Source organism: Schistocerca gregaria, chromosome 4 (genome assembly GCF_023897955.1).
Source record: "Schistocerca gregaria isolate iqSchGreg1 chromosome 4, iqSchGreg1.2, whole genome shotgun sequence".
Taxonomy (NCBI): domain Eukaryota; kingdom Metazoa; phylum Arthropoda; class Insecta; order Orthoptera; family Acrididae; genus Schistocerca; species Schistocerca gregaria.
Window position 1 is genome coordinate 94,194,437 of NC_064923.1, and position 25,527 is coordinate 94,219,963.

Consider the following 25,527-nt stretch of genomic DNA (forward strand, 5'->3'; position numbering starts at 1 on the left):
GTTGTATGTTTGATGGACAATATTTTTATAATATAAATCAAAATTAAGTTAATTAGTATAAAATAAACTAAGAATCCGTGAATAACTGTAATAATAAAAGATTATGATAATGAATATTCCAGAATGGAAACAAGTGCAAAATGAAATTGTGCAACCACTCACACATTTATTAGCTATTTTGCACATGATATTACATGGAGATTTGAGAAATGACCATTTATTTATCTGCACAAATAGGCACCATCAAACTGTGGGTAACATCAGACCTGACAACACAGTTGCTGAACATGCTGTATACTACTCCATTTGATGCCTTTGCTCACATACATGGATATATACTTGACAGTTCACAAATCCCAAATGACAACAATATCTACAAAGTTATAATTTTCAGCAAGAATATGAGGCAGTCCTACAAAAGGATTGCTATTTGTCAGAGAATTTACAATCCTTGCTTATAAGGAATTGGTTAATTTGTAAAAATAGTGGTTAATATTATATGAATATAGTTCTGATAGAATATAAATATTTAGGAGTAAAGGAGACAACTTACTGAAAAGCAGAATCATTGAGTCGTCGACAGGCACACACAAAAGAGAAAGAAAAATAATTATAAATCTTTTGTTGTGCTAGAGGGACAGGATTTCTTTTAGTAGGTGGACTGGGGGGGGGGGGGGAAGGGGGGGGGGAGGAGAAGCAGGAAGAGGTGTTCGGGTGTGGGTAGCTAGCACCTCAGAGAGAGGCATTAGGTTTGCCGGCCAAGAATGCAGGAGCTCCCAGTTGGTGCCCATCGGCAACACAGAAAGAAACGTATATAGCTTCTTTTCTGTGTTTACTTCGTAGATTCTTACTTAAATTGCGTGTGAGTTTCGTATGGGAGGTGTAACTTCGAGTTTTGGTTACTGTAATCATAAATTCAGGCAGACTGTAGCGCAGTCGTTAGGCATTTGCACAGGTTAGTTCATACATTCTTTGCATGTTTCCCTTGCGTTATCTAGGCACGGACTTGTGTTTCAGTAACTATTGTTCAGCATCGATTAGAATGGACAGGGACTGTGATTGCTGTGTTGGATGAGGGCTGAGTTGGCATCCCTTCGCTCACAGCTGCAGGCGGCGCTGACTTTGGTCGTGGAGCTTGAGGCTGTTGCCAATGGGCACCGCTGTGGGGAGCCAGACTTGGGTATCACGGGGATGTCGACCTCGTCCCGTCTGTCCCCAGATCGGTCTGCCACTGTGGTTGCCCTGGTTGCTGCCCGCAGTGGGCCTGAGCCCTTGCCTGTCGTTGATTGGGAGGTCATTCCAAGGCGTGGCAGGCAGCGAAAGACGTCCCTGGAGGCTGATCAGAAAGCCTCCCCGGTGCGTCTGACAAACAGGTTTCAGCTACTGTCTCTGGCTGAGCCAGATGCAGCTGCTTGCCCTGTTTCAGAGGATGATTCTCAGCCTTCAAGGTCCGGGCAATCGCAGGGGGTGAGCTCATTGGTAGTTGGGAGCTCCAATGTTAGGCACGTAATGGGCCCCTTAGGGATATGGTGGCTAAGGAGGGGAAGAAATCCAGTGTGCATTCTGGGTGGAGTCTTTCCTGATGTGGAAAGGGTCCTTCCGGATGCCATGAAGAGCACAGGGTGCAGCCAACTGCAGGTGGTGGCACATGTTGGCACTAATGACGTGTGTTGCTTTGGATCTAAGGAAATTCTCTCTGGATTCCAGCGGCTATCTGATTTGGTGAAGGCTGCTGGTCTTGCTTACGAGATGAAGGCAGAGCTCACCATCTGCAGCATCGTTGACAGAACTAACTGCAGACCTTTGGTGCAGAGCCAGGTGGAGGGTCTGAATCAGAGGCTCAGACGGTTTTGCGACTGTGTTGGCTGCAGATTCCTTGACTTGCGCCATAGGGTGGTGGGGTTTTGGGTTCCGCTGAATAAGTCAGGAGTTCACTACACTCAGCTGGTGGCTACACAGGCAGCAGAGGCTGTGTGGCATGGACTGGGCAGTTTTTTAGGTTAGAAGGCCTGGGGAAAGTACGGGGTGGGCTGCAATCTCAAAGGGTGCATGGCAAATACAGGATGTGCTTGGATCAAGGAACAGTCAGAATTGTAGTTGTAAATTGTTGCAGTTGTGCTGGCAAAGTCCCTGAGCTTCAAGCGCTAATAGAAAGCACAGAAGCTGAAATTGTTACAGGTACAGGAAGCTGGCTAAAGCCTGAAATAAGTTCTGCAGAAATTTTTACGAGGTCTCAGACGGTGTTCAGGAAAGATAGATTAGGCAGAATTGGTGGTGGAGTGTTTGTGTCTGTAAGTAGTGGTTTATCTTGTAGTGAAGTCGAAGTAGATACTCCCTGTGAATTGGTACGGGTGGAGGTTATACTTAACAGCCAAACTAAGTTAATAATTGGCTCCTTCAACTGACTCCCAGACTGCGATGATATAGTTGCTGAACAGTTCAGAGAAAATTTGAGTCTCATAACAAATAAATACCCCACTCATACGGTTATAGTTGGTGTAGACTTCAACCTTCCCTCGATATGTTGTTCAAAACTGGTGGTAGGCAGAAAACATCTTCTGAGATTGTCCTAAATGCTTTCTCCGAAAATTATTTAGAGCAGTTAGTCCATGAACTCATGCAAATTGTAAATGGTTGCGAAAATCACACTTGACCTCTTAGCCACAAACAATCCTGACCTAATAGATAGCATCATGACTGCTACAGGGATTAGTTATCTCAAGGTCATTGTAGCTAGGCTCCATACCAATTCTTCCAAATCCACCAGAAACAAATGCAAAATAATTTTATTTAAAAAAGCGGATAAAGTGTCACTAGAAGCCTTCCTAAGAGACAATCTCCATTCCTTCCAAACTGACTATGCAAATGTAGACGAGTTGTGGCTGAAGTTCAAAGATAGAGTAGCAACAGCAATTGAGAGATTCATACCTCATAAATTGGTAAGAGATGGAACTGATCCCCCATGGTACACAAAATAGGCCTGAATGCTGTTGCAGAGGCAACAGGAAAAGCATGCGAAGTTCAGAAGAACGCGAAATCCCGAAGATTGGCTAAAATTTACAGATGCGTGAAATTTGGCAAGGACTTCAATGCAAGATGCCTTTAATAGGTTCCACAACAAAACATTGCCTTAAAATTTGGTAGAAAATCCGAAGAAATTCTGGTGGTATGTAAAGTACAGAAGCGGCAAGACGCAGTCAATACCTTCACTGCTCAGTGCCGATGGTACTGTTACCGACGACTGTGCCGCTAAAGCAGAGTTATTGAATGCAGTTTTCCAAAATTCCTTCACCAGGGAAGACGAATGGAATATTCCAGAATTTGAAACACGAACAGCTGCTAGCATGAGTTTCTTAGAAGTAGATACCTTAGGGGTTGCGAAGCAACTCAAATCGCTTGGTATGGGCAAGTCTTCAGGTCCAGATTAGGTTCCTTTCAGATTACACTGATACAATAGCTCCCTACGTAGCAATCATATACAACCGCTCTCTCACCGATAGATCTGTACCTACAGATTGGAAAATTGGGCAGGTCGCACCAGTGTTTAAGAAGGGTAGTAGGAGTAATCCATCGAACTACAGACCTATATCATTGACGTCAGTTTGCAGTAGGGTTTTGGAGCATGTACTGTATTCAAACATTATGAATCGTCTTGAAGGGAACAATCTATTGATACGTAATCAGCATGGTTTCAGAAAACATCATTCTTGTGCAACGCAGCTAGCTCTATATTCGCACAAAGTACTGGCCGCTATCGACAGGGGATCTAAAGTTGATTCCGTATTTATAGATTTCCGGAAAGCTTTTGACACCGTTCCTCACAAGCGACTTAGAATCAAGCTGCGGGCCTATGGGGTATCGTCTCAGTTGTGCGACTGGATTCGTGATTTCCTGTCAGGAAGGTTGCAGTTGTAGTAATAGACGGCAAATCATCGAGTAAAACTGAAGTGATATCAGGTGTTCCTCAGGGAAGCATCCTGGGACCTCTGCTGTTCCTGATCTATATAAATGACCTGGGTGACAATTTGAGCAGTTCTCTTGGGTTGTTCGCAGATGATGCTGTAATTTACCATCTAGTAAGGTCATCCGAATACCAGTATCAGTTGCAAAGCGATTTAGAAAAGATTGCTGTATGGTGTGGCAGGTGGTAGTTGATGCAAAATAACGAAAAGTGTGAGGTGATCCACATGAGTTCCAAAAGAACTCCGTTGGAATTCGATTACTCGATAAATAGTACAATTCTCAAGGCTGTCAATTCATCTAAGTACCTGAGTGTTAAAATTATGAACAACTTCAATTGGAAAGACCACATAGATAATATGTGGGGGGAAGGTGAGCCAAAGGTTGCGTTTAATTGGCAGGACACTTAGAAGATGCAACAAGTCCACTAAAGAGACAGCTTACACTACACTCGTTCATCCTCTGTTAGAATATTGCTGCGTGGTGGGATCCTTACCAGGTGGGATTGACGGAGGACATCGAAAGGGTGCAAAAAAGGGCAGCTCGTTTTGTATTATCACGTAATAGGGGAGAGAGTGTGGCAGATATGATACGCGAGTTGGAATGGAAGTCATTAAAGCAAAGACGTTTTTCGTCGCGGTGCAATCTATTTATGAAATTCCAGACACCAACTTTCTCTTCCAAATACGAAAATATTTTGTTGAGCCCAATATACATAGGTAGGAATGATCATCAAAATAAAATAAGAGAAATCAGAGCTCAAACAGAAAAGTTTAGGTGTTCGTTTTTCCCGTGCGCTGTACAGGAGTGGAATGGTAGAGAGATAGTATGATTGTGGTTCGATGAACCCTCTGCCAAGCAGTAAATGTGAATTGCAGAGTAATCATGTAGATGTAGGAGGGATGGCAGGTGCATGGACCGGGCACATGATGGACATGTACTGGAGCCAGTGGGGTGTGGTGCGTGATGGTCACATGGAGACATGGGTTGAGAGGAGGTGAGAGAACATAAGAGGTGGAAATTGCTGGTTGGCAGGCATGGCGTTAGTGGGTTAATGGAGATTGATGGGGTGTGAAGGGTGTGTTGTAAGAATAAATTGCATTTGTGTAAATCAGAAAAGAGCATTCTGTGTTCAGCTACACTTTCTGCAAGTGGGTTGAAAGTTTTGCTCTTGCCCCAGTTTGCCGGTGACCATTCATCTTATCCGACAGCTGGCTTGTAGTCGCACTGACATAGAATGCTGTCCACTGATTGCAGTAGATTGTCAGATATTTTACTGCCTAAATAGCAAAACTTGTCAAATACTTAAAATATCTTATTTGCGTAACTAATTCCCTCAGCATAGCCTCATTTAATTTTACTACATTCCATTACATTTGTTTTATTTTTGTTGATGTTAATCTTATAACATATTTTCAAAACACTACCCATTCTGTACAAGTGCACCTCCAAGTTTTTTGCTGTCTCTGCTGGAATTACAGTGTCACTGAAAAATCTCAAAGTTTGTATTTCATTTTGTTATAACTTCAAGTTGAACAAATATATTTCAAAGAAGACGCAATACATGAAAGTCACAGATCAAGTAAACAGAGTAAGACGTGTGTACACTTTAACAGTCAAATCATAACTGAGTCCAAGTCTAGCGGCCAATGGCTGGCTGGCTGGCTGCTTAGGTGGCGCTGCTGCTGCATGTAGATTTTAAAAGATTGGCGAGTCACAACACTTTTCCCCCCTTTGAATTTTTTGCACAGGTCTTGATGGAGGTGGACTGTAGATTGCTAACGTCCATAGCTGTTGTTTGACTGGCCATAAAGTTCCGAGGAGGAGGCTTCCCGTACGGGTGGAAGTGTCCCCGATGATAACGGGTCGAGATGACCGGAGGCGTGGGGGTCTAATCTGCTGGGGCCCCATGCACCAATCTGCCTGTTGCGGCAAGTCTAGTTGTTATAACAGGAGACATGGGCAAAGTGTCCATAGGAGAAGGAGGTGAGTAGAGTTGATCCGACAGATGATGGTCATCTGGTCCATGCATGGGCACGTCTCCTGGTGGCGCCAGTTCTTGTGCTGGTACTGATATGATGGTGAGAGGACTGCGTTGTGAGTAATGAGAGACGCCACTATCCTGAGCATCAGGTAGAGCCGAAGGTGGTGTAGCAGCATCCTGAACAGGCGTTGCCGGCACACGAGGCCAAAGCTGGTCCGAATGACGCACTGCAACATCCGTGTCGATCTGGATTTCATACATGCGTTGGACATCGTGTTGTAAGATGCGACCAAGACTCCAGTTTGGCTGCCTGCCATATCCCCGTACCCATACAAGGTCGTCGGCGGTGAACCGGCCAAGCAAAGGCACTCGCGGCTGGGAGGTGGAAGGCCACAAAAGATGAAGTAGTGAGCAGGGCTGTCGGCCATGTAAGAGCTCAGCCAGGCTGTGGTCGCCCATGAGGGTGAAACGGTAAGAAGCCAGAAATTGGAGAAGTGCATCATTAGCAGAAGAAGAAGTCAGGAGTTTCCTCATCTGAGCCTTAAATGTGCAGACCAGTCATTCAGCCTCACCGTTTGACTGTGTATGGAATGGATGGGCCGTGACATGCATGACGCTACGACGGGCACAAAAATCCACAAAATCGGAAAGACTGAAGCATGCAAAGACGCAGGTACCACAACATGCGGCAAAGCATTTTCGGTGGAAAGGAGGATAACACCATACCTAGCCGTGAGGTGGTAACGCAAAGCATAGTAGTTCCGCAATGGATAAGAAGTCTTAGCGGACGGACGATCTGGCCAACCCTTCTGAATACAGCCTAAAACTCGGGAGAGGGTAGGGTCAGAACCCGTAACAGCCACCAGCTGGTCCCCGGTGTTGGGGAACCCATCCACAACCCGCTGCTCGGCAACATCCAGGTGGAAACACAAAAGTTTGTCCCTATCAAAATCCAGATCAGGACCCATAGGAAGGTGAGACAGCACATCAGCATTTGCATGCTGAGCCGTCGGCCAGAAATGAATCTCATAATTGAAACGAGACAAATAAAGAGCCCAACACTGGAGGCGGAGTGCAGCCTTGTCGGGAAGTGACATTGATGTATGAAATAAGGAAACAAGTGGTTTGTGATCTGTAACAAGATGAAATTTGGATCCATAGAGAAAAAAACACCGAACTTATGAAGAGCATAAATAATGGCTTCTTTTTCAATTTGGCAATACCTTTGTTGGGCATCCATGACTGTTTTGGAGGCATAAGCAATGGGTTGTTCAGAACCGTCAGAAAAACAGTGCGCTAGGGCTGCACTGACCCCATATTGAGAGGCATCCATGGCAAGAACAAGATGTTGGCCAGGTCGATAAGTAGCCAGGCACGGGGCGTTTCAGCATAGTCTTGAATTTCTGGAAAGTCGCATCGCATGACGCGGACCAGTGAAAAGGCATGTTTTTATGCAACAGGTGATGCAACGGCTGAGCCACCGAAGCAGCAGACAGTAAAAACTTGTGATAGTATGCTATTTTCTCCAAGAAGGCCTGCATTCCTTAACAGATGTAGGGCGAGGAAGGGCATCGATCGCAGTGACAGTTTGCCTTAGCAGACGAATACCATCCCAAGAGAGTTGAAACCCCAAGTATGTGATAGATGCCTGAAAAGAATTTGATTTCTGAAGATTACACTTAAGACTGGCAGTCTGTAAGACATGAAGAAGTGTGCGGAGATTTTGAAGATGTTTGTCAGTGGTGGAGCCAGTGACAACACTCTCATCCTGGTAATTTATGCACCCAGGGACAGTGAGCAATAATTGTTCCAAGAATCGCTGAAAGAGAGCAGGGGTGCTGGCAACCCTGAATGGCAATTGTTGGTATCGATAGAGGCCAAAAGGCGTGTTAAGGACCAGAATCTGCCAGGAAGCAGCATCGAGAGGAAGTTGATGATAAGCTTCTGACAGGTCAAGTTTAGAAAAATACTGGCCCCCAGCAAGTTTAGTGAACAATTCGTCGGTTCGAGGCATAGGGTAAGTGTCGATAAGGCATTGAGCGTTTACAGTGGCTTTGAAATCGCCACAGAGATGGATATCACCCTTTGGTTTAGCAACGACAATGACAGGAGAGGACTACTCACTGGAAGTGACAGGAAGCAAGACACCTGAAGTAGTGAGACGATCCAGCTCCCATTTGACCTGATCACGAAGGGTCACAGGAATGGGCTGAGCCCGAAAAAACTTAGGCCGGGCAGTGGGTTTGAGTGTGATATCAGCTTCAAAGTCGTTTGCACGGCCTAACCCAGGAGAAAAACGGGACGAAAATGTTGTTGACAAGGAATCCAATTGAGCATAAGGAATAGCATCAGAGACAATATGGAGAACCCAAAAATGCGAAAGGCATCGAAACCGCGTTACTATGGCCGACCACAAAAATGGGAACAGTGCGAACAACAGATTTGTAAGATGCCTCAGCATCAAATCGTCCCAAGAGAGAAATCTATTTATTGTAAATCTGTAATTGCCTAGTGACAGGTGACAGGATTGGAGAACCCAGCTGAAGATACGTCTGAGAATTGATGATAGTGGCAGCAGAACCAGTATCCACCTGCATGCGAACATCTCGACCAAGTATCTGGACAGTGAGGAATAACTTCCCTGAAAGGGAAGAAGTACAATTGACAGACAACACAATCAGAATCAGTGTCATGTTCATGAACATCAGATATGAGGTTGGGTTTGCAAACGGATGACGTATGACCGTCTTTTTTGCATTTGTGACACACGGCCCAACGTTGTGGACAATCTTCTCGTTAATGTTTCGTAAAACACCACAGACATGAAGGAAGTTGCTGTGGGTTTTACTGCAGTTTCTTAGAGGTTTGTTTACGGTTAGGCCGAGGCTGCGCCTGGGAGCATACTGTGGCCACTTTGCCCGGCAGGGACACGCCACACGCTTCGCCAACATTGCACAGAGGTTGTATTTCCCCCTACGTCGCCCCATGCCTCTATTTGCACTCAAGCGGCACGAGAAATTTCAAAAGACTGAGCTATGGATAGGACTTCATCCAGAGTCAGATTTGCCAACTGAAGGGCACGTTGCCTAACTTCTTTGTCGGGCGCCGAACGAATAATAGCATCCCGTACCATGGAATCAGCGTAGGATTCTTTGTAAACTTCAGTAACAAATTGACACTTTCTACTGAGGCCATGAAGTTCAGCAGCCCAAACGCGATAGGATTGATTCGGTTGTTTTTGACAACGATAAAAGGCAACACGAGAGGCTACCACACGTGTTTGCTTTTGAAAATAGACGGACAGAAGTGAGCACATTTCAGCAAAGGACAAAGACGCAGGATCTTTCAAAGGAGCCAATTGTGACAACAACCGATACATTTGAAGTGAAATTCATGAAAGGAACAGAGACTTACATGTTTGTTCGTCCACGACATGAAATGCCAAGAAGTGCTGTCGAAGACGTTTTTTGTAATCAGACCAGTCTTCCGCCATCTCGTTGTAAGGAGGAAAAGTAGGTAGGGACGACGACGAGAGACGCCCCGCATTTGATGCCGCAACGAAATTATGAATCGCATTTGTGAGAAGCGTTTACTGTTCTATAAGACCTTGCAATAGTTTCTCTAAAGTAGCCATGGAAACACGTGGGTCAACGATGGAAGAGAAAAATCACTACCTCGTCGCCAGTTGTTATAACTTCAAGTTAAACAAATATATTTCAAGGAAGACGCAATATGTGAAAGTCACAGATCAAGTAAACAGAGTAAGACGTGTGTACACACTAACAGTCAAATCATAACTGAGTCTAAGTCTAGCGGTCGCTGGCTGGCTGGCCGCTTGGGTGGCGCTGTTGTTGCTTGGCTGGCAGACAGCGCCACATGTAGAAGACGCGCGTAACTGCGCGGCGGCACTTTGAAAGATCGGCGAGTCACAACACATTTTCACATTCCAAATTTCTCCATGGTTACCTCATCCCTACACAGGCTGTGCAAGATATGTTTCCATTTCCCATTTAATGAATTTCATTGCCTGATGGGAATACATCATATTGCTTCTGTAAACTCGTGGCTTCTAGTGGTAGTCCACTGCATCAGCTGTAGTTTCTGTTTCTTTTTTTTATGTGTGAAATATAGATTTTTAGGGCCATGAAAAGTATAAATATTACCAAATAACATTGTTTCAAAAGTTCTTGCAAAATATGCTTAGCGCTAAAGTAGTTTCTCAGAGGTGCTTGGGAAATGAACTTATCCAGAATTAATATGTGTTTTGTGAACCTTGCGTGCCATACTTACCACCAACTTAGTGGTTTTACAAAAACCTTTTTTCCTGTAATACCACATCTAGATGTGCTGGACACTTTTGGCAGTACACTGTGCCTGGTGTATAAAAACTACTGCAACAATCAGATTCTGGTCGACATGAGATCACTACTATTGTCATTTCTGAAGCTGGAAAAAACGGCTTCATTTCAATAGTGGGAAATATAATTATCTTCAAAATGACGGCTTACAAAGGTATTGTGATACAGATATCACCATAGGTTTTGGTCCTAAATCACAAAAATAAAATTATAAAAAAATAAGTATAGTCAGTTGGTCACAATCCTAATAAGATACTAAAAAATTAACTTCACCGAATCAGTACAAAAATTCAACCACAAAAAGGTTTACTGATTGCTCAGTGTGTATATGAGTAACAGTGACAGTAGACCACAACACTGTGGCTTCTCAGCTACAGCTTCTTTATTACATCCCTCAACTCATACAAATGCAGAGTAGTTTCTATACAAGTTGTAGATAACCTTTTCTCCCTGCATTTTGTTGCAATTACCTTCAGAATTTTAGTGAAAATATTCCAGTCAACATTGTTAAAAGCTATCTCTAAAGCTATAAATGTAGGTTTGACTTCCTTCAGTATATCTTTTGAGATAAGTCATAGGGTCAGAATTAGGAATGTCCTATGTTGTCATATCACGAGTGCTAATTTCAGTTTCATAATCATGTGAGCATCGACCATCAATGATAACCGTCCCAGAATTGTCAGTATTTTGATGGATGTGAAGTGGTGAATATCATCCAATATCATTTTTAGTAAGCAATAAAACAGCAGTAACTAAAATTATGTGTCCCACAACTTTTTGTTTGTTGCATTGTTGTGACAAAGAGCATATTCTGCTTTTGAGAGCAGCCTTTCAGAATCTGACGATGTGGCTATGTTGCTCGAATGTTTGTATAAATTTCTTCTAGCCTTGGATAAGAAGTTCCAGTGATGTCTAATGAATCTTCTTTAAGCCATAGAAAACGCTGCTTAAGATAAAAACTGAACTGTGGTTGTAGGGTAAAGAGACATATCACTTGAGGGGAGTGAAGTGTATCCCTATGTCTTCTTATGGATGCATAATACACTCCTGGAAATGGAAAAAAGAACACATTGACACCGGTGTGTCAGACCCACCATACTTGCTCCGGACACTGCGAGAGGTCTGTACAAGCAATGATCACACGCACGGCACAGTGGACACACCAGGAACCGCGGTGTTGACCGTCGAATGGCGCTAGCTGCGCAGCATTTGTGCACCGCCGCCGTCAGTGTCAGCCAGTTTGCCGTGGCATATGGAGCTCCGTCGCAGTCTTTAACACTGGTAGCATGCCGCGACAGCGTGGACGTGAACCGTATGTGCAGCTGACAGACTTTGAGCGAGGGCGTGTAGTGGGCATGCGGGAGGCCGGGTGGATGTACTGCCGAATTGCTCAACACGTGGGGTGTGAGGTCTCCACAGTACATCGATGTTGTCGCCAGTGGTCGGCGGAAGGTGCACGTGCCCGTCAACCTGGGACCGGACCGCAGAGACGCACGGATGCACGCCAAGACCGTAGGATCCTACGCAGTGCCGTAGGGGACCGCACCGCCACTTCCCAGCAAATTAGGGACACTGTTGCTGCTGGGGTATCGGCGAGGACCATTCGCAACCGTCTCCATGAAGCTGGGCTACGGTCCCGCACACCGTTAGGCCATCTTCCGCTCACGCCCCAACATCGTGCAGCCCGCCTCCAGTGGTGTCGTGACAGGCATGAATGGAGGGACGAATGGAGACGTGTCGTCTTCAGCGATGAGAGTCGCTTCTGCCTTGGTGCCAATGATAGTCGTATGCGTGTTTGGCGCCGTGCAGGTGAGCGCCACAATCAGGACTGCATACGACCGAGGCACACAGGGCCAACACCCGGCATCATGGTGTGGGGAGCGATCTCCTACACTGGCCGTACACCTCTGGTGATCGTCGAGGAGACACTGAATAGTGCATGGTACATCCAAACCGTGATCGAACCCATCGTTCTACCATTCCTAGACCGGCAAGGGAACTTGCTGTTCCAACAGGACAATACACGTCCGCATGTATCCCGTGCCACCCAACGTGCTCTAGAAGGTGTAAGTCAACTACCCTGGCCAGCAAGATCTCTGGATGTGACCCCCATTGAGCATGTTTGGGACTGAATGAAGTGTCGTCTCACGCGGTCTGCATGTACAGCACGAACGCTGGTCCAACTGAGGCGCCAGGTGGAAATGGCATTGCAAGCCATTCCACAGGACTACATCCAGCATCTCTACGGTCGTCTCCATGGGAGAATAGCAGCCTGTATTGCTGCGAAAGGTGGATATACACTGTACTAGTGCCGACATTGTGCATGCTCTGTTGCCTGTGTCTATTTGCCTGTGGTTCTGTCAGTGTGATCATGTGATGTATCTGACCCCAGGAAAGTGTCAATAAAGTTTCCCCTTCCTGGGACAATGAATTCACGGTGTTCTTATTTCATTTTCCAGGAGTGTACTTGCAATAAAAGTAATTTATATTGTAAGAAATAATAATATAAAATAACTTGTGTAATATAAATGTGCAGATATTGTGTGTCTGTTTTATTTTTGTGGTGCATGTGTTGAGCAATATTGAGGGTGCAGTGGCCGCACTGACTTCGCAGGGGGAATACCTGATCAGGTGCAGTAGTAAGAATTCCACAGGTCACATCCTGCCCGGGACATGTGCAGATTTTGAAGTGCAGTATAGAAGTGAACTTTGTTTTATTTAAAGTTGTTATTACAGCTTTAGTAATGAAGTGCAGAAGATCAGTGTGGCCAGTACACAATTAAATTACTGTTATGTGGATACCCATGTTTGAGGCAACATCTACCCTGCAGTAAGTCCATTTTGCACATTATTATTTTTTGTGCTGTTTTATAATGTTCAGTTCATAAATCAAATTTGGTTTCTCTATTTTCCTGAAACATGTAAGGGAAAGGTAGATTGCTACTTACTGTAAAGGTTACATGTTAATTTGCAGAAAGACACAATTAAAAGAGACTTACACATTAGCTTTCGACCATGGCCTTCATCAGAAAAAGAAAGAGAAACACAGACCATTCATTCACACAAGCCAGCACGCCTCAAGCACATATGACCACCAACACCAGCAGCTCGGACCAGAATTGGCATTCTATTTTTGTTGCCCTGATTTGTGTGACCCATGTAAGAAATTTGATTATCTAAATAAGATACTAATTGCAAAATTTTTGTGAAACTTAATGAACTGCTATGCATGTTTACATTGTAGCAACCGAATATGCATTCAACATTTTATGTTTACAGGTATATTACATTCAGTTATGCAAAATTATTGCTTGATTAAATGGAATGACACAGCCAGTAATTTTGATCCTTGCACCATTATAAAGTGAAAGATAATCACCAATTTCATTAATTATCCTTACGTGTTTGCATAATACCGCTACTGGACTGGAAATCCACAATTTGTATCCAGCCACCAGCTCCCAGACACTTGTGTTCCAGCTGTTTCGAACACGCGTCATTTTAAAGCAGGGCGTAAGGATGAGCATGGACTACTGCACCCATTTATTGTTTGTGTAGGCGAAACTGGAAGGGAGATAATTCGTCGGTGCTGGCAAGTATTCAGTGCGACCTGCCAAGAATAATTAAATATGGCCCGGAAGCTCCATGACTGGGTGCAAAGAGTATTGTAACTGTGTACTGTTGAAAAAGAAATGGAGAGACTCAAGATAGTGACTGTTTATTAGACGTTGAACTGCTGTTGAGAGTACGTGGACTGGACGTGGATAGTCAGCCATGATAAAAGCTTATGTATTAATTGTGCTCAAAAATATGTAATTAACTGATACTGGGTGCCCATTAATGTGTGGCTTATGTCATAAAGTTTAGTTGTCTTTTTTTACAAAGTGAGAATAAATATGTTCTGGTGCATTTAATGATATTCCAAAAGTAGCGTATTTTTTAAATAAGGAGAGAGAGCAAGAGAGTGAAAATTTCCCCTTCCTAGCAGTGAAATCTTTGGAGCAGCGTCCGGTGATAGCAGAAGACATCAATGCTACAAGAAAGCTGAACCAGCATTCTTCAACAACTAAGTCCATGAAAACGCTTAAGCTGTGAGAGCTTAACATTACACCGAGCCACCACACCACCAACTCACAAACATCTATGTGTAAATATCTCTTACGAAATTCTTTTGTGTCTGCAGCTAGCTTTCAACTAGTTGACATTTCAGTATCAGAGACCATGTTGTAGATGACCTCAATAACATCTACATGTAAAACGTCTGTGCCTAGCTATCATCCGGTTCACATCTCCCTAAAAGTCCATCAGTATGTAAAGTTCTGCATTTAAAAGCCTGTGGGTATCTTTCAAAACATGAACATCAGTGTGTCGCCATCAGTTATCAAAAAATCTATAGTGTTTAGTAGCTGTGTCATGAATACCAACTTTGTGACATTCATCCATCAGAATTCAGTTATGAAAGTGCACTGTATAAATGTTTCCACTATCAGAATGCTTAATATTTTATTGGACATGTCTACTGTGTTTAACATTCTGTACGAAATATTATCAACAAGCTCTTCATTGTGTTTTCAAGAGGAATAGTAAATGTGGAAACCAGTCAAGTTAAATGAAAGGCATGTTGCATCTATTATTTAAAAACTTGTTATAAAACCCAGCTACAGCAGGAAGATGGACATTTGAGAACTAGTTTCTGAAGGTCATCAAGAAATCACAAAATCACTTGCATCTTCAGCAGTTCTGAATACTGATGAGAGAAGGAAGATTAGGGCTTAACATCTCACCAGGGAACAGAACCAGAGCACAGACAAATGTTGGGGAAGACCATGCCCTTTTACTAAGCAACTCCACAGCATTTTCCTTAAATAATTTTAAGGAACTGCAAAAAATCCAACTCTGGATTGTCTGGCAGGAATTTGATCTGCTGTCCTCCCAAATGCAGGTTAATGTCTTAACACTGCACCACTTTGCTCTATAGTGTTGTTACCCATCTTGATGGGTGTGAAGAGGGGGAGCAAATAATTGTGGCAGTGGGGAGGAAGGAAAGATGTGTAGGCCAAGAAGGAAAGTATTTGGAAAGGGGAGGCATGTGGCTCTTAACAGTAGTGGAAACATAATTAATTCCAATTTTCTCACCACCACCAAATGCTAACTGCCTATAATCTGATTCACGAATGATGGCAGTCCATGGACAGGGGTTGCAGTGTTGCCGGTTTGAAGCATCAGTTGTAGTATGCACACACACATGCTCTGTGTGTCAAGAAATCAAGTCTCCTACAAATTAAGTCTCTCGCTTGCTTACGTAGAATTTGTTGCTTTCCACCATCGTCGGCTATGACAGCTGGAAACAAATGGAATAAAAATTCAATAAATAACTCATTACAATCATGTTTAATCTCACATTGACTATGACATTCACAGATGAACGCTACTGAACACTCATTGTCTGTCAGCAGAACAAGCATTAACCTGACTGTCATCATTCGTGACTACAACAGTGTCCCCTCCTGTTTTCGTATGACTGTGTGTATCTGCACATGTGATGTCTGTGTGTGACTTTACATTAGAAAAAAAGAAGAAGCTCAAATGTTTGTTCGGTGTGTGTGTTTGTGTGTGTGTGTGTGTGTGTGTGTGTGTGTGTGTGTGTGTGTGTGTGTGTACAAGTGAAGTTGTGTTCACTTCCACTTAACTGTGTCACACATCTTTTTCACAAGAGAAGTGTCTGCTAACTATGGAAACATTCTAAACTTTTTCAAGAGCATTTGAAAATACAACTGTATTACATCCCTCCAATGCAATCAAAAATATCATATAAACCATTTTTCAATGTTTTGCTTTTACCGGGACAAACTGAAACTGTTTGTAATTGACATCACATGAAACTCAAAGACAGGTAGACTGTTTGTGATGGTATGGAGAAAAAAAGAAAGGTGCTGTGTGATTTCAGATATCTCTGTTTATTGCTTCATTTTATGATTATGGAACAGTGATTACAAACTGGATGACCTTTCTTGGCACCCCATTGGTGGCTCAATAATGCTTGCTCATCACATGGTGTACACCTTCGCACTCTGCAACAGAATCATAGGAGATACACAATGAATTAATCAAACACCAAATTCTCATATTTTTACTGATTTCAGCTATTAAACTGTTTCACTATAGGGTCATTCCATGAAAGTGGTATAGACTTTCCTCATTACCATCACAGATTTTGATGAAATTTTGTATGAATAATTGAACACGTTCCCATTAAACATTTGTAAAACATCATGATCATTAGTTTGGTACTTTCGCAGATACAGTCATTTGTTGTCTCCAAAATGCAGCTATTAGAAGGGCAACCATGAATTCTAAGCAATTTTTGAGACGTAATATCTCCGGAAATATTATCTTGAAAGAAACAAAACCATGCCTTCTTATACAGCATTATGCACTCTCTTAAGCAAAGTAATAAAAAGATTTGTTGAGCGATTTGTATATGGATAATTTGAAGCACAATCAGCTGAAAAAATAGATGCTCGAAAAAATGTGAAATTTTGGCTTTTTATGTCTCCGGAAGTAATTACAGAATACATCTGATACCTTCCACATAATAATTTGCCAGTGCAAGGTCTTAGAATTTAAAATTTCATTCTCCTACTGTTTCCCAGTAGTTTACTGAGATCAAAGTTGATGATTCACCTAAAAAGGTCAAAAATGGTTATTTTTGTGCCATGTTTGCAAATAAATCTTCTGTTAATTATTCTAAAATTTTTCAAAAGCAAGAAGATGATCTCAACCACCTAAAAACTACATTTGCATGCATATGACGCCAGAAAAAATGACGAAAAGATGGAGTTGCATTGAAAATCGGCACATATAACCGTAGAACTCAAATTAAATTTCACACCTTTTATTATGTTCTACAGTTGTTTAGTTCTCTCTGAGGTGACAATATCAAAAGACTTGATGACAAGGAAGTGCGATAAAATCCGAATAACTTGAAGAATTTCCAGAAAGGGATGTCTTTCGTCATGACTCATCATGACATATTTCAGCCTGTTTTCTGCTACAACTACAGAATCAAACTCATTAGAAACGTCCCAATATAAGTGTGCGTTAGCAAGGCAGTGGAGAACATGATAGTGTTGTAAAACTGTTACATGACAGCTGCAGCAGACATCATATAAATAGCTTACAGGTTTCACACCACTGCCATACAGTATAAGCTCAGATGAAGTTCACAGCAGACTTCCTGACTTCGTTTTGCAATAGATTCATGTTATAGACAAATATCAGTAAATCTTTTTATGATGAAATACTATTGACATGTTGATTTAATTCTGGTTTAAGGTAGAGTGTACTTTGTGTTAGAATAGTTTGCAGTTAATGTGATCATTAAAGTTGTTGTTGTTGTGGTCTTCAGTCCAGAGACCGGTTTGATGCAGCTCTCCATGCTACTCTATCCTGTGAAAGCTTCTTCATCTCCCAGTATGTACTGCAGCCTACATCCTTCTTAATCTGATTAGTGTATTCATCTCTTGGTCTCCCTCTACGATTTTTACCCTCCACGCTGCCCTCCAATACTAAATTGGTGATCCCTTGATGCCTCAGAATGTGTCCTACCAACTGATCCTTCTAGTCAAGTTGTGCCACAAACTCCTCTTCTCCCCAATCCTATTCAATACCTCCTCCTTAGTTATGTGATCTACCCATCTAATCTTCAGCATTCTTCTTTAGAACCACAATTTGAAACCTTCTATTCCCTTCTTGTCTAAACTATTTATCGTCAATGTTTCACTTCCATACATGGCTACACTTCATACAAATACTTTTAGAAATGACTTCCTGACACTTAAATCTATACTCAATGTTAACAAATTTATCTTCTTCAGAAACGCTTTCCTTGCCATTGCCAGTCTACGTTTTATATCCTCTCTACTTTGACCATCATCAGTTATTTTGCTCCCCAAATAGCAGAACTCCTTTACTACTATAAGTGTCTCTTTTCCTAATCTAATTCCCTCAGCATCACCCGACTTAATTCAACTACATTCCATGATCCTTGTTTTGCTTTTGTTGGTGTTCATCTTATATCCTCCTTTCAAGACACTGTCCATTCCCTTCAACTGCTCTTCCAAGTCCTTTGCTGCCTCTGATAATGTCATCAGCGAACCTTAAAGTTTTTATTTCTTCTCCATGGATTTTAATACCTACCACAAATTTATGTTTTGTTTTCTTCACTGCTTGCACAATATACAGATTGAATAACATCGGGGATAGGCTACAACCCTGTCTCACTCCCTTCCCAACCACTGCCTCCCTTTCATACCCCTTGACTCTTATAACTGCCATCTGGTTTCTGTACAAATTGTAAATATCATTTTGCTCCCTGTATTTTACCCCTGCCACCTTCAGAATTTGAAAGAGAGTATTCCAGTAAACATTGTCAAAAGCTTTCTCTAAGTCTACAAATGCTAGAAAAGTACATTTGCCTTTCCTTAATCTAGCTTCTATGCTAAGTCGCAGGGTCAGTATTGCCTCACACATTCCCATATTTCTATGGAATCCAAACTGATCTTCCCCAAGGTCAGCTTCTACCAGGTTTTCTATTCGTCTGTAAAGAATTCGCGTTAGAATTTTGCTGCCGTGACTTATTAAACAGATAGTTCAGTAATTTTCACATCTGTCAACACCTGCTTTCTTTGGAATTGAAATTATTATATTTTTCTTGAAGTCTGAGGGTATTTCGCCTGTCTCATACATATTGCTCACCAGATGGTAGAGTTTTGTCATGACTGGCTCTTCCAAGGCCGTCAGTAGTTCCAATGGAATGTTGTCTACTCCGGGGGCCTTGTTTTGACTAAGATCTTTCAGTGCTCTGCTCTGTCAAACTCTTCACGCAGTATCGTATCTCCCATTTCATCTTCTTCTACATTTACTTCCATTTCCATGATACTGTCCTCAAGTACATCGCCCTTGTATAGATCCTCTATATACTCCTTCCACCTTTGTGCTTTCCCTTCTTTGCTTAGAACTGGGTTTCCGTCTGAGCTCTTGATGTTCATACAAGTGGTTCGCTTATCTCCAAAGGTCTCTTTAATTTTCCTGTAGGCAGTATCTATCTTACCCCTCATGAGATAAGCCTCTACATCCTTACATTTGTCGTCTAGCCATCCCTGCCTAGCCATTTTGCATTTCCTGTCGGTCACATTTTTGAGACGTTTTTATTCCTTTTTTCCTGCTTCATTTACTGCATTTTTGTATTTTCCCCTTTCATCAATTAAATTCAATATTTCTTGTGTTACCCAAGGATTTCTACTAGCCCTCGTCTTTTTACCTACTTGATCCTCTGCTGCCTTCATCACTTCATCCCTCAAAGCTACCCATTCTTCTTCTACTGTATTTATTTCCCCCATTCTTGACAATTTTTCCCTTATGCCCTCCCTGAAACTCTGTACAACCTCTGGTTCTCTCAGTTTGTCCAGGTCCCATCTCCTTAAATTCCCACCTTTTTGCAGTTTCTTCAGTTTTAATCTACAGGTCATAACCAATAGATTGTGGTTAGAGTCTACATCTGCCCCTGGAAATGTCTTACAATTTACAGTCTGGTTCCTAAATCTCTGTCTTACCATTATATAATCTATCTGATACCTTTTAGTATCTCCAGGATTCTTCCATGTATACAACCTTCTTTTATGATTCTTGAACCAAGTGTTAGCTATGATTAAGTTATGCTCTGTGCAAAATTCTACTAGGCAGCTTCCTCTTTCATTTCTTAGCCCCAATCCATATCCACCTACTACATTTCCTTCTCTCCCTTTTCCTACACTCGAATTCCAGTCAGCCATGACTATTAAATTTTCATCTCCCTTCACTATCTGAATAATTTCTTTTATTTCATCATACAGTTCTTCAATTTCTTCGTCATCTGCAGAGCTAGTTGTCATATAAACTTGTACTACTGTAGTAGGTGTGGGCTTTGTATCTGTCTTGGCCACAATAATGCATTCACTATGCTGTTTGTAGTAGCTTACCCGCATTCCTATTTTCCTATTCATTATTAAACCTACTCCTGCATTACCAATATTTGATTTTGTGTTTGTAACCCTGTAGTCACCTGATCTGAAGTCTTGTTCCTCCTGCCACTGAACTTCACTAATTCCCACTATATCTAACTTTAACCTATCCATTTCCCTTTTTAAATTTTCTAACATACCTGCCCAATTAAGTGATCTGACTTTCCACACTCCGATCTTTGGAACACCAGTTTTCTTTCTCCTGATAACGACATCCTCTTGAGTAGTCCCCGCCCGGAGATCCAAATGGGGACTATTTAACTTCCGAAATACTTTACCCAAGAGGACAGCATCGTCATTTAATCATACAGTAAAGCTGCATGCCCCCGGGAAAAATTACGGCCGTAGTTTCCCCTTGCTTTCAGCCGTTCGCAGTACCAGCACAGCAAGGCCGTTTTGGTTAGTGTTGCAAGGCCAGATCAGTCTATCATCCAGACTGTTGTCCTTGCAACTACTGAAACGGCTGCTGCCCCTCTTCAGGAACCACACGTTTGTCTGGCCTCTCAACAGACACTCCTCCGTTGTGGTTGCACCTACGGTACGGCTGTCTGTATCGCTGAGGCACACAAGCCTCCCTACCAACGGCAAGGTCCATGGTTCGTGGGGGGGGGGGGGAGGGGGGGATTTTCCTGAAGCCGTAAATAAACCCTGTTGCTATTGTTAGTTCCCGTATTCTGTTTCTGCACTATAAATAGCTTTTTGTAAGAAGGACGCTACGTCATAAGCTCATCTTCTGCGTTTGGATTCCAAATTGCACAGCAGACATGTGTCACAACATGCGCAATTTTGGCGCCAGTTTCTTAATGAAAACCACCACTCATGACAGATGCCGAGGGACTAGAATGAGTGCGGTACAATGCCATTTAGCTGAAACTGAAAATTTGTCACCTGACGTCTCTCGCTTGTTACTTTGGAGACACCATAAAAGATTTATTAATTTCATTGGTTTCGTGTTATATGTTGAATGATGAGAGAGGAAGCCATTTCCAGGCAAGAGCATGTTGAAGATTTATCACACACATCGCTCTTGGTTCGATTATAATTAATGCCAGTAAATGACATATTAGCGGTAAAAGCCTTGAGAAGTTCCCAAGATGTACTATAACAATGCTTGTGCGTTGTTCACTTAGGTCTTGTCGTTAGAGACATGCATTTACAAAGTCAAAGAAAGTAGGTTCACATCCTACAACACGCTAATAGTTTTTTTCTTTTATCTTCACATTTGTGACGGATTCTGGGACTTTCTTATTCATGTAATAGTATTATATTCTACAGTATGGATGAGCAACTGGCGGCGCACGGCGGGATATATTTTAGAATATTTCCATATTAACATTATTAAATTATTCTTGTCCGTCGTGGAGCTGTTGCTACTGAAGGGAATTAATAATGAATTAAACGCTGTAAGGTGCTTTTATAGCTTGCACGACGATATTTCAAATTGCTTGGTATCCCATCTTCAGGTGTTTACGTTTATTTCCGTGTTTTTCTTTTTTTGCTTACAGCTTTGCAGAATTTTGTTTCTTTACTGTAGCTTTACAGAATTTTGCAAAGGCAGTTGTGAGGCAGCTACCGTGAAAAAGTCAAGAAACAATGTTCACAACACGTAAGTAAATGTAAACATCTTAAGACGGTGTGAAAACAAAATGGGTGTTTTGAGGAATAATTTGTTGGTATGACTTGATGAGAAATGGGTGCCATTCATGACCGTGCATTAACCCATAAAAATTAGCGTCACAGGCGCTGCATTAGCGCATATAAATTAGCGTCACAGGCGCTAAGTTTCGACTTTATGAACTAGGAGGGCTGCTGTCACATTACGTGATGCAGCCAGCTAGCTATTAAGTATAAAGGGTGGTCCATTGGTAGTGACCGGGTCAAATATCTCATGAAATAAGCATCAAACGAAAAATCTACAAAGAACGAAACTCGTCTAGCTTGAAGGGGGAAACCAGATGGCGTTATGATTGGCCCGCTAGATGGCGCTGCCATAGGTCAAGCGGATATCAACTGCGTTTTTTTTAAAAAAAAGGAACCCCCATTTTTTGTTACATATTCGTGTAGTACGTAAATAAATATGAATGTTTTAGTTGGACCACTTTTTTCGCTTTGTGATAGATGGCGCTGTAATAGTTACAAACACATAAGTACGTGGTACCACGTAACATTCCGCCAGTGCGGACGGTATTTGCTTCGTGATACATTACCCGTGTTAAAATGGAACGTTTACCAATTGCGGAAAATGTCGATATCGTGTTGATGTCTGGCTATTGTGTTAAAAACGCACAACGGGCGTGTGCTATGTATGCTGCTCGGTATCCTGGACGACATCATCCAAGTGCCCGGGCCGTTCGCCGGACAGTTAAGTTATTTAAGGAAACAGGAAGTGTTCAGCCATATGTGAAACGTCAACCACGACCTGCAACAAATGACAATGCCCAAGTAGGTGTTTTAGCTGCTGTCGCGGCTAATCCGCGCATCAGTAGTAGACAAAATCCACGATGGCTGCGACCTTGGCAGATTAATGCATGGTGCGGCATTATGGGAGGAAGGATAATTGGCCCCCATTTTATCGATGGTAATCTAAATGGTGCAATGTATACTGTTTTGCTACGTAATGTCCTACCGATGTTAGTACAAGATCTTTCATTGTATGAGAGAATGGCGATGTCCGGCACATATGATGGATGTCCGGCACATAGCTCGTGTGCCGTTGAAGCGGTATTGAATAGCATATTTCATGACAGGTGGATTGGTCGTCGAAGCATGGCCCACACGTTCACCGGATCTGATGTCCCCGGATTTCTTTCTGTGGGGAAAGTTGAAGGATATTTCCTATCGTGATGCACCAACAACGCCTGATAACATGCGTCAGCGCATTGTCAATGCATGTGCGAACATTACGGAAGGCGAACTATTCGCTGCTGGGATGAATGTCGTTACACGTATTGCCAGTTGTGGTTGACGGACATAATTTTGAGCATTTATTGCATTAATGTGGTATTTACAGGTAATCACACTGTAACAGCATGCGTTCTCAGAAATGCTAAGTTCACGAAGGTACATGTATCACATTGGAACAACCTAAATAAAATGTTCTAACGTACATACGTTCTGTATTTTAATTTAAAAAAAAACCTTCCTGTTGCCAGCTGTTCGTCTAAAATTGTGAGCCATATGTTTGTGACTATTACAGCGCCATCTATCCCAAAGTGAAAAAAGTGGTCCAAGTAAAATATCGTATTTCTTTACGCGCTACACAAATATGTATTAAAAATGCGGGTTCCTATTTTTAAAAAAAAAAAAAAAACGCAGTTGATATCCGTTTGACCTATGGCAGCGCCATCTAGCGGGCCAACCACAGCGCCATCTGGTTTCCCCCTTCAAGCTAGACAAGTTTCGTTCTTTGGAGCTTTTTTTTTGTTTGACGCTTATTTGGTGAGATATTTGGCCCGCTCACGATCAATGGACCAGGCGCCTCAGGCCTGCGGGTCGCCAAAGGTTGCCCACGCCTGTTTTACAGTATCGGATGTTATTTACGTAGAAGAGTACACATTCTCAGGAATGAGTTTCTTCAGTTTTGTGACTTTTGTTTGATTAAAAATCTAAAGATGAAAGTCCCCGTTACAAATATCTGTTTTTTCCCCGAATATATCGCGATTTCAGGAGATATGGTTAGAGAGCAACCTAAGAGAACACCTTAAATTTCTGTCAGTAAAACGAGCTGCAACGACTTTTAGTTTCTTCCTCGTCACAAGTACTTGGCTGTTTCTGTCTGAATATGCCACAATTTCTGAGGAAGTGGTTGGGCAGGAACCTTAAGAGTGCAGCGCAAATTTCTCGCAGCAATGACATTTATATTCTTCGTTGTCATAAAAATTTAGTTGTGATCGTATCCTGAACAACACTTTTGTAAAATGGGCGGTCAAGACAAAGATCGCACCACACAATGAGCGAGGGACGCCAAGTGACCCGAATGTCAGCCGAGTGCGGTTGTAGCGTCCTGCCGTCCTTGCGCTGTGAGGGTGACGGGTGTGAGACGGCGGCACTTACCCCTCCCGTACAGGCAGACTTCCCGCTGCCAGCCGCAACAGTTGACGAACTCGCGCAGCACCTTGAGATCGTGAGCCCATCCGGCGTCGCACCAAGCGACCACGCGGTTCATCTCCAGTGAGCACTCGCCGGGGCACTTGCAATTGAGGCACTCCATCGTGCAGTTGTGTGCGCAGTCCGCTGGACACCAACCGCCCTTGTGCCGGGGGCTGTACCCTGCCGCTGCTGCCGCCACGGCCACGGCTGCTGGCAAGGCAACAGCAAATGATACAAACATTCGACTTTTCACCTGAAAAGGCGCGAGGAGAAATTGAATAACATAACAAGAAGAACGTGCAAGACAAAGAGAATCTACATAGGTGTCCAAGATTAAAGCAACAAATCACTGTTTCCCTGTCAACAGACGCCTGCACGATCGTGTACTGCACAGAAGATGGCGTTCTGTTCAATGGACAACCGTGCCATCGACGCCGGCCGATGTGGCCGAGGGGTTCTAAGCGCTTCAGTCTGGAACCGCGCTACCGCTACGGTCGCAGGTTCAAATCTTGCCTCGGGCATAGATGCGTGTGATGTCCTTAGGTTAGTTACATTTAAGTAGTTCTAAGTTCTATGGGACTGATGACCTCAGCTGTTAAGTCCCATAGTGCTCAGAGCCAGTTTTTGAACCACCCCAACAACGGCGTCAGGGTACCTATCAAATGGGGCAATGAAACTTCCTGGCAGATTAAAACTGTGTGCCGGACCGAGGCTCGAACTCTGGACCTTTGCCTTTCGCGGGCAAGTGCTCTACCAACTGAGCTTCCCATGCTCGTCTCAAGCTCTGTCCTCACAGCTTTTCATTCTGCCAGTACCTCGTCTCCTTCCTCGTCCTAAATGGGACAGTGTTTGCCAGGTAGTCCCACATCCACAATCGCTCGCTGTGTACAGTCACAGACGGTGCAGTGTGGCACAGAGAAGATGTCTACAAATCTCTGCAGTGGAGAGCCATGGGAGGACAGTCGCAAACTGATATGGCACGATGGCTTAATCTGAATCGTTCTGTTGTTTTTCGTATGTGGCCACAATTTATAGAGATCGCAACTGTATTCCAACGAAGAAGGTGGGGCCGACC

The 25,527-nt window shown here is 43.0% G+C and overlaps 1 protein-coding gene across 2 annotated transcripts in view; it reads right to left on the bottom strand.

The window, feature by feature from the left end:
* Nucleotides 1-16,243: 16,243 nt before the first annotated feature.
* Nucleotides 16,244-25,527, bottom strand: part of LOC126267517 (uncharacterized) — a 36,687-nt gene continuing 27,403 nt past the window's right edge. Inside the window, exons 2-3 of one of the 2 annotated variants that reach the window (XM_049972819.1) lie at nucleotides 24,417-24,659; nucleotides 16,244-16,373 (exon numbers count right to left, since the gene is read on the bottom strand). In XM_049972819.1, coding sequence (XP_049828776.1) covers nucleotides 16,333-16,373; nucleotides 24,417-24,659 — 284 coding nt within the window. In that variant the 3' untranslated portion in view covers nucleotides 16,244-16,332. Of the gene's footprint in view, nucleotides 16,374-24,416; nucleotides 24,663-25,527 lie in introns of both variants that reach the window. The other variant, XM_049972818.1, reaches the window with a different exon arrangement.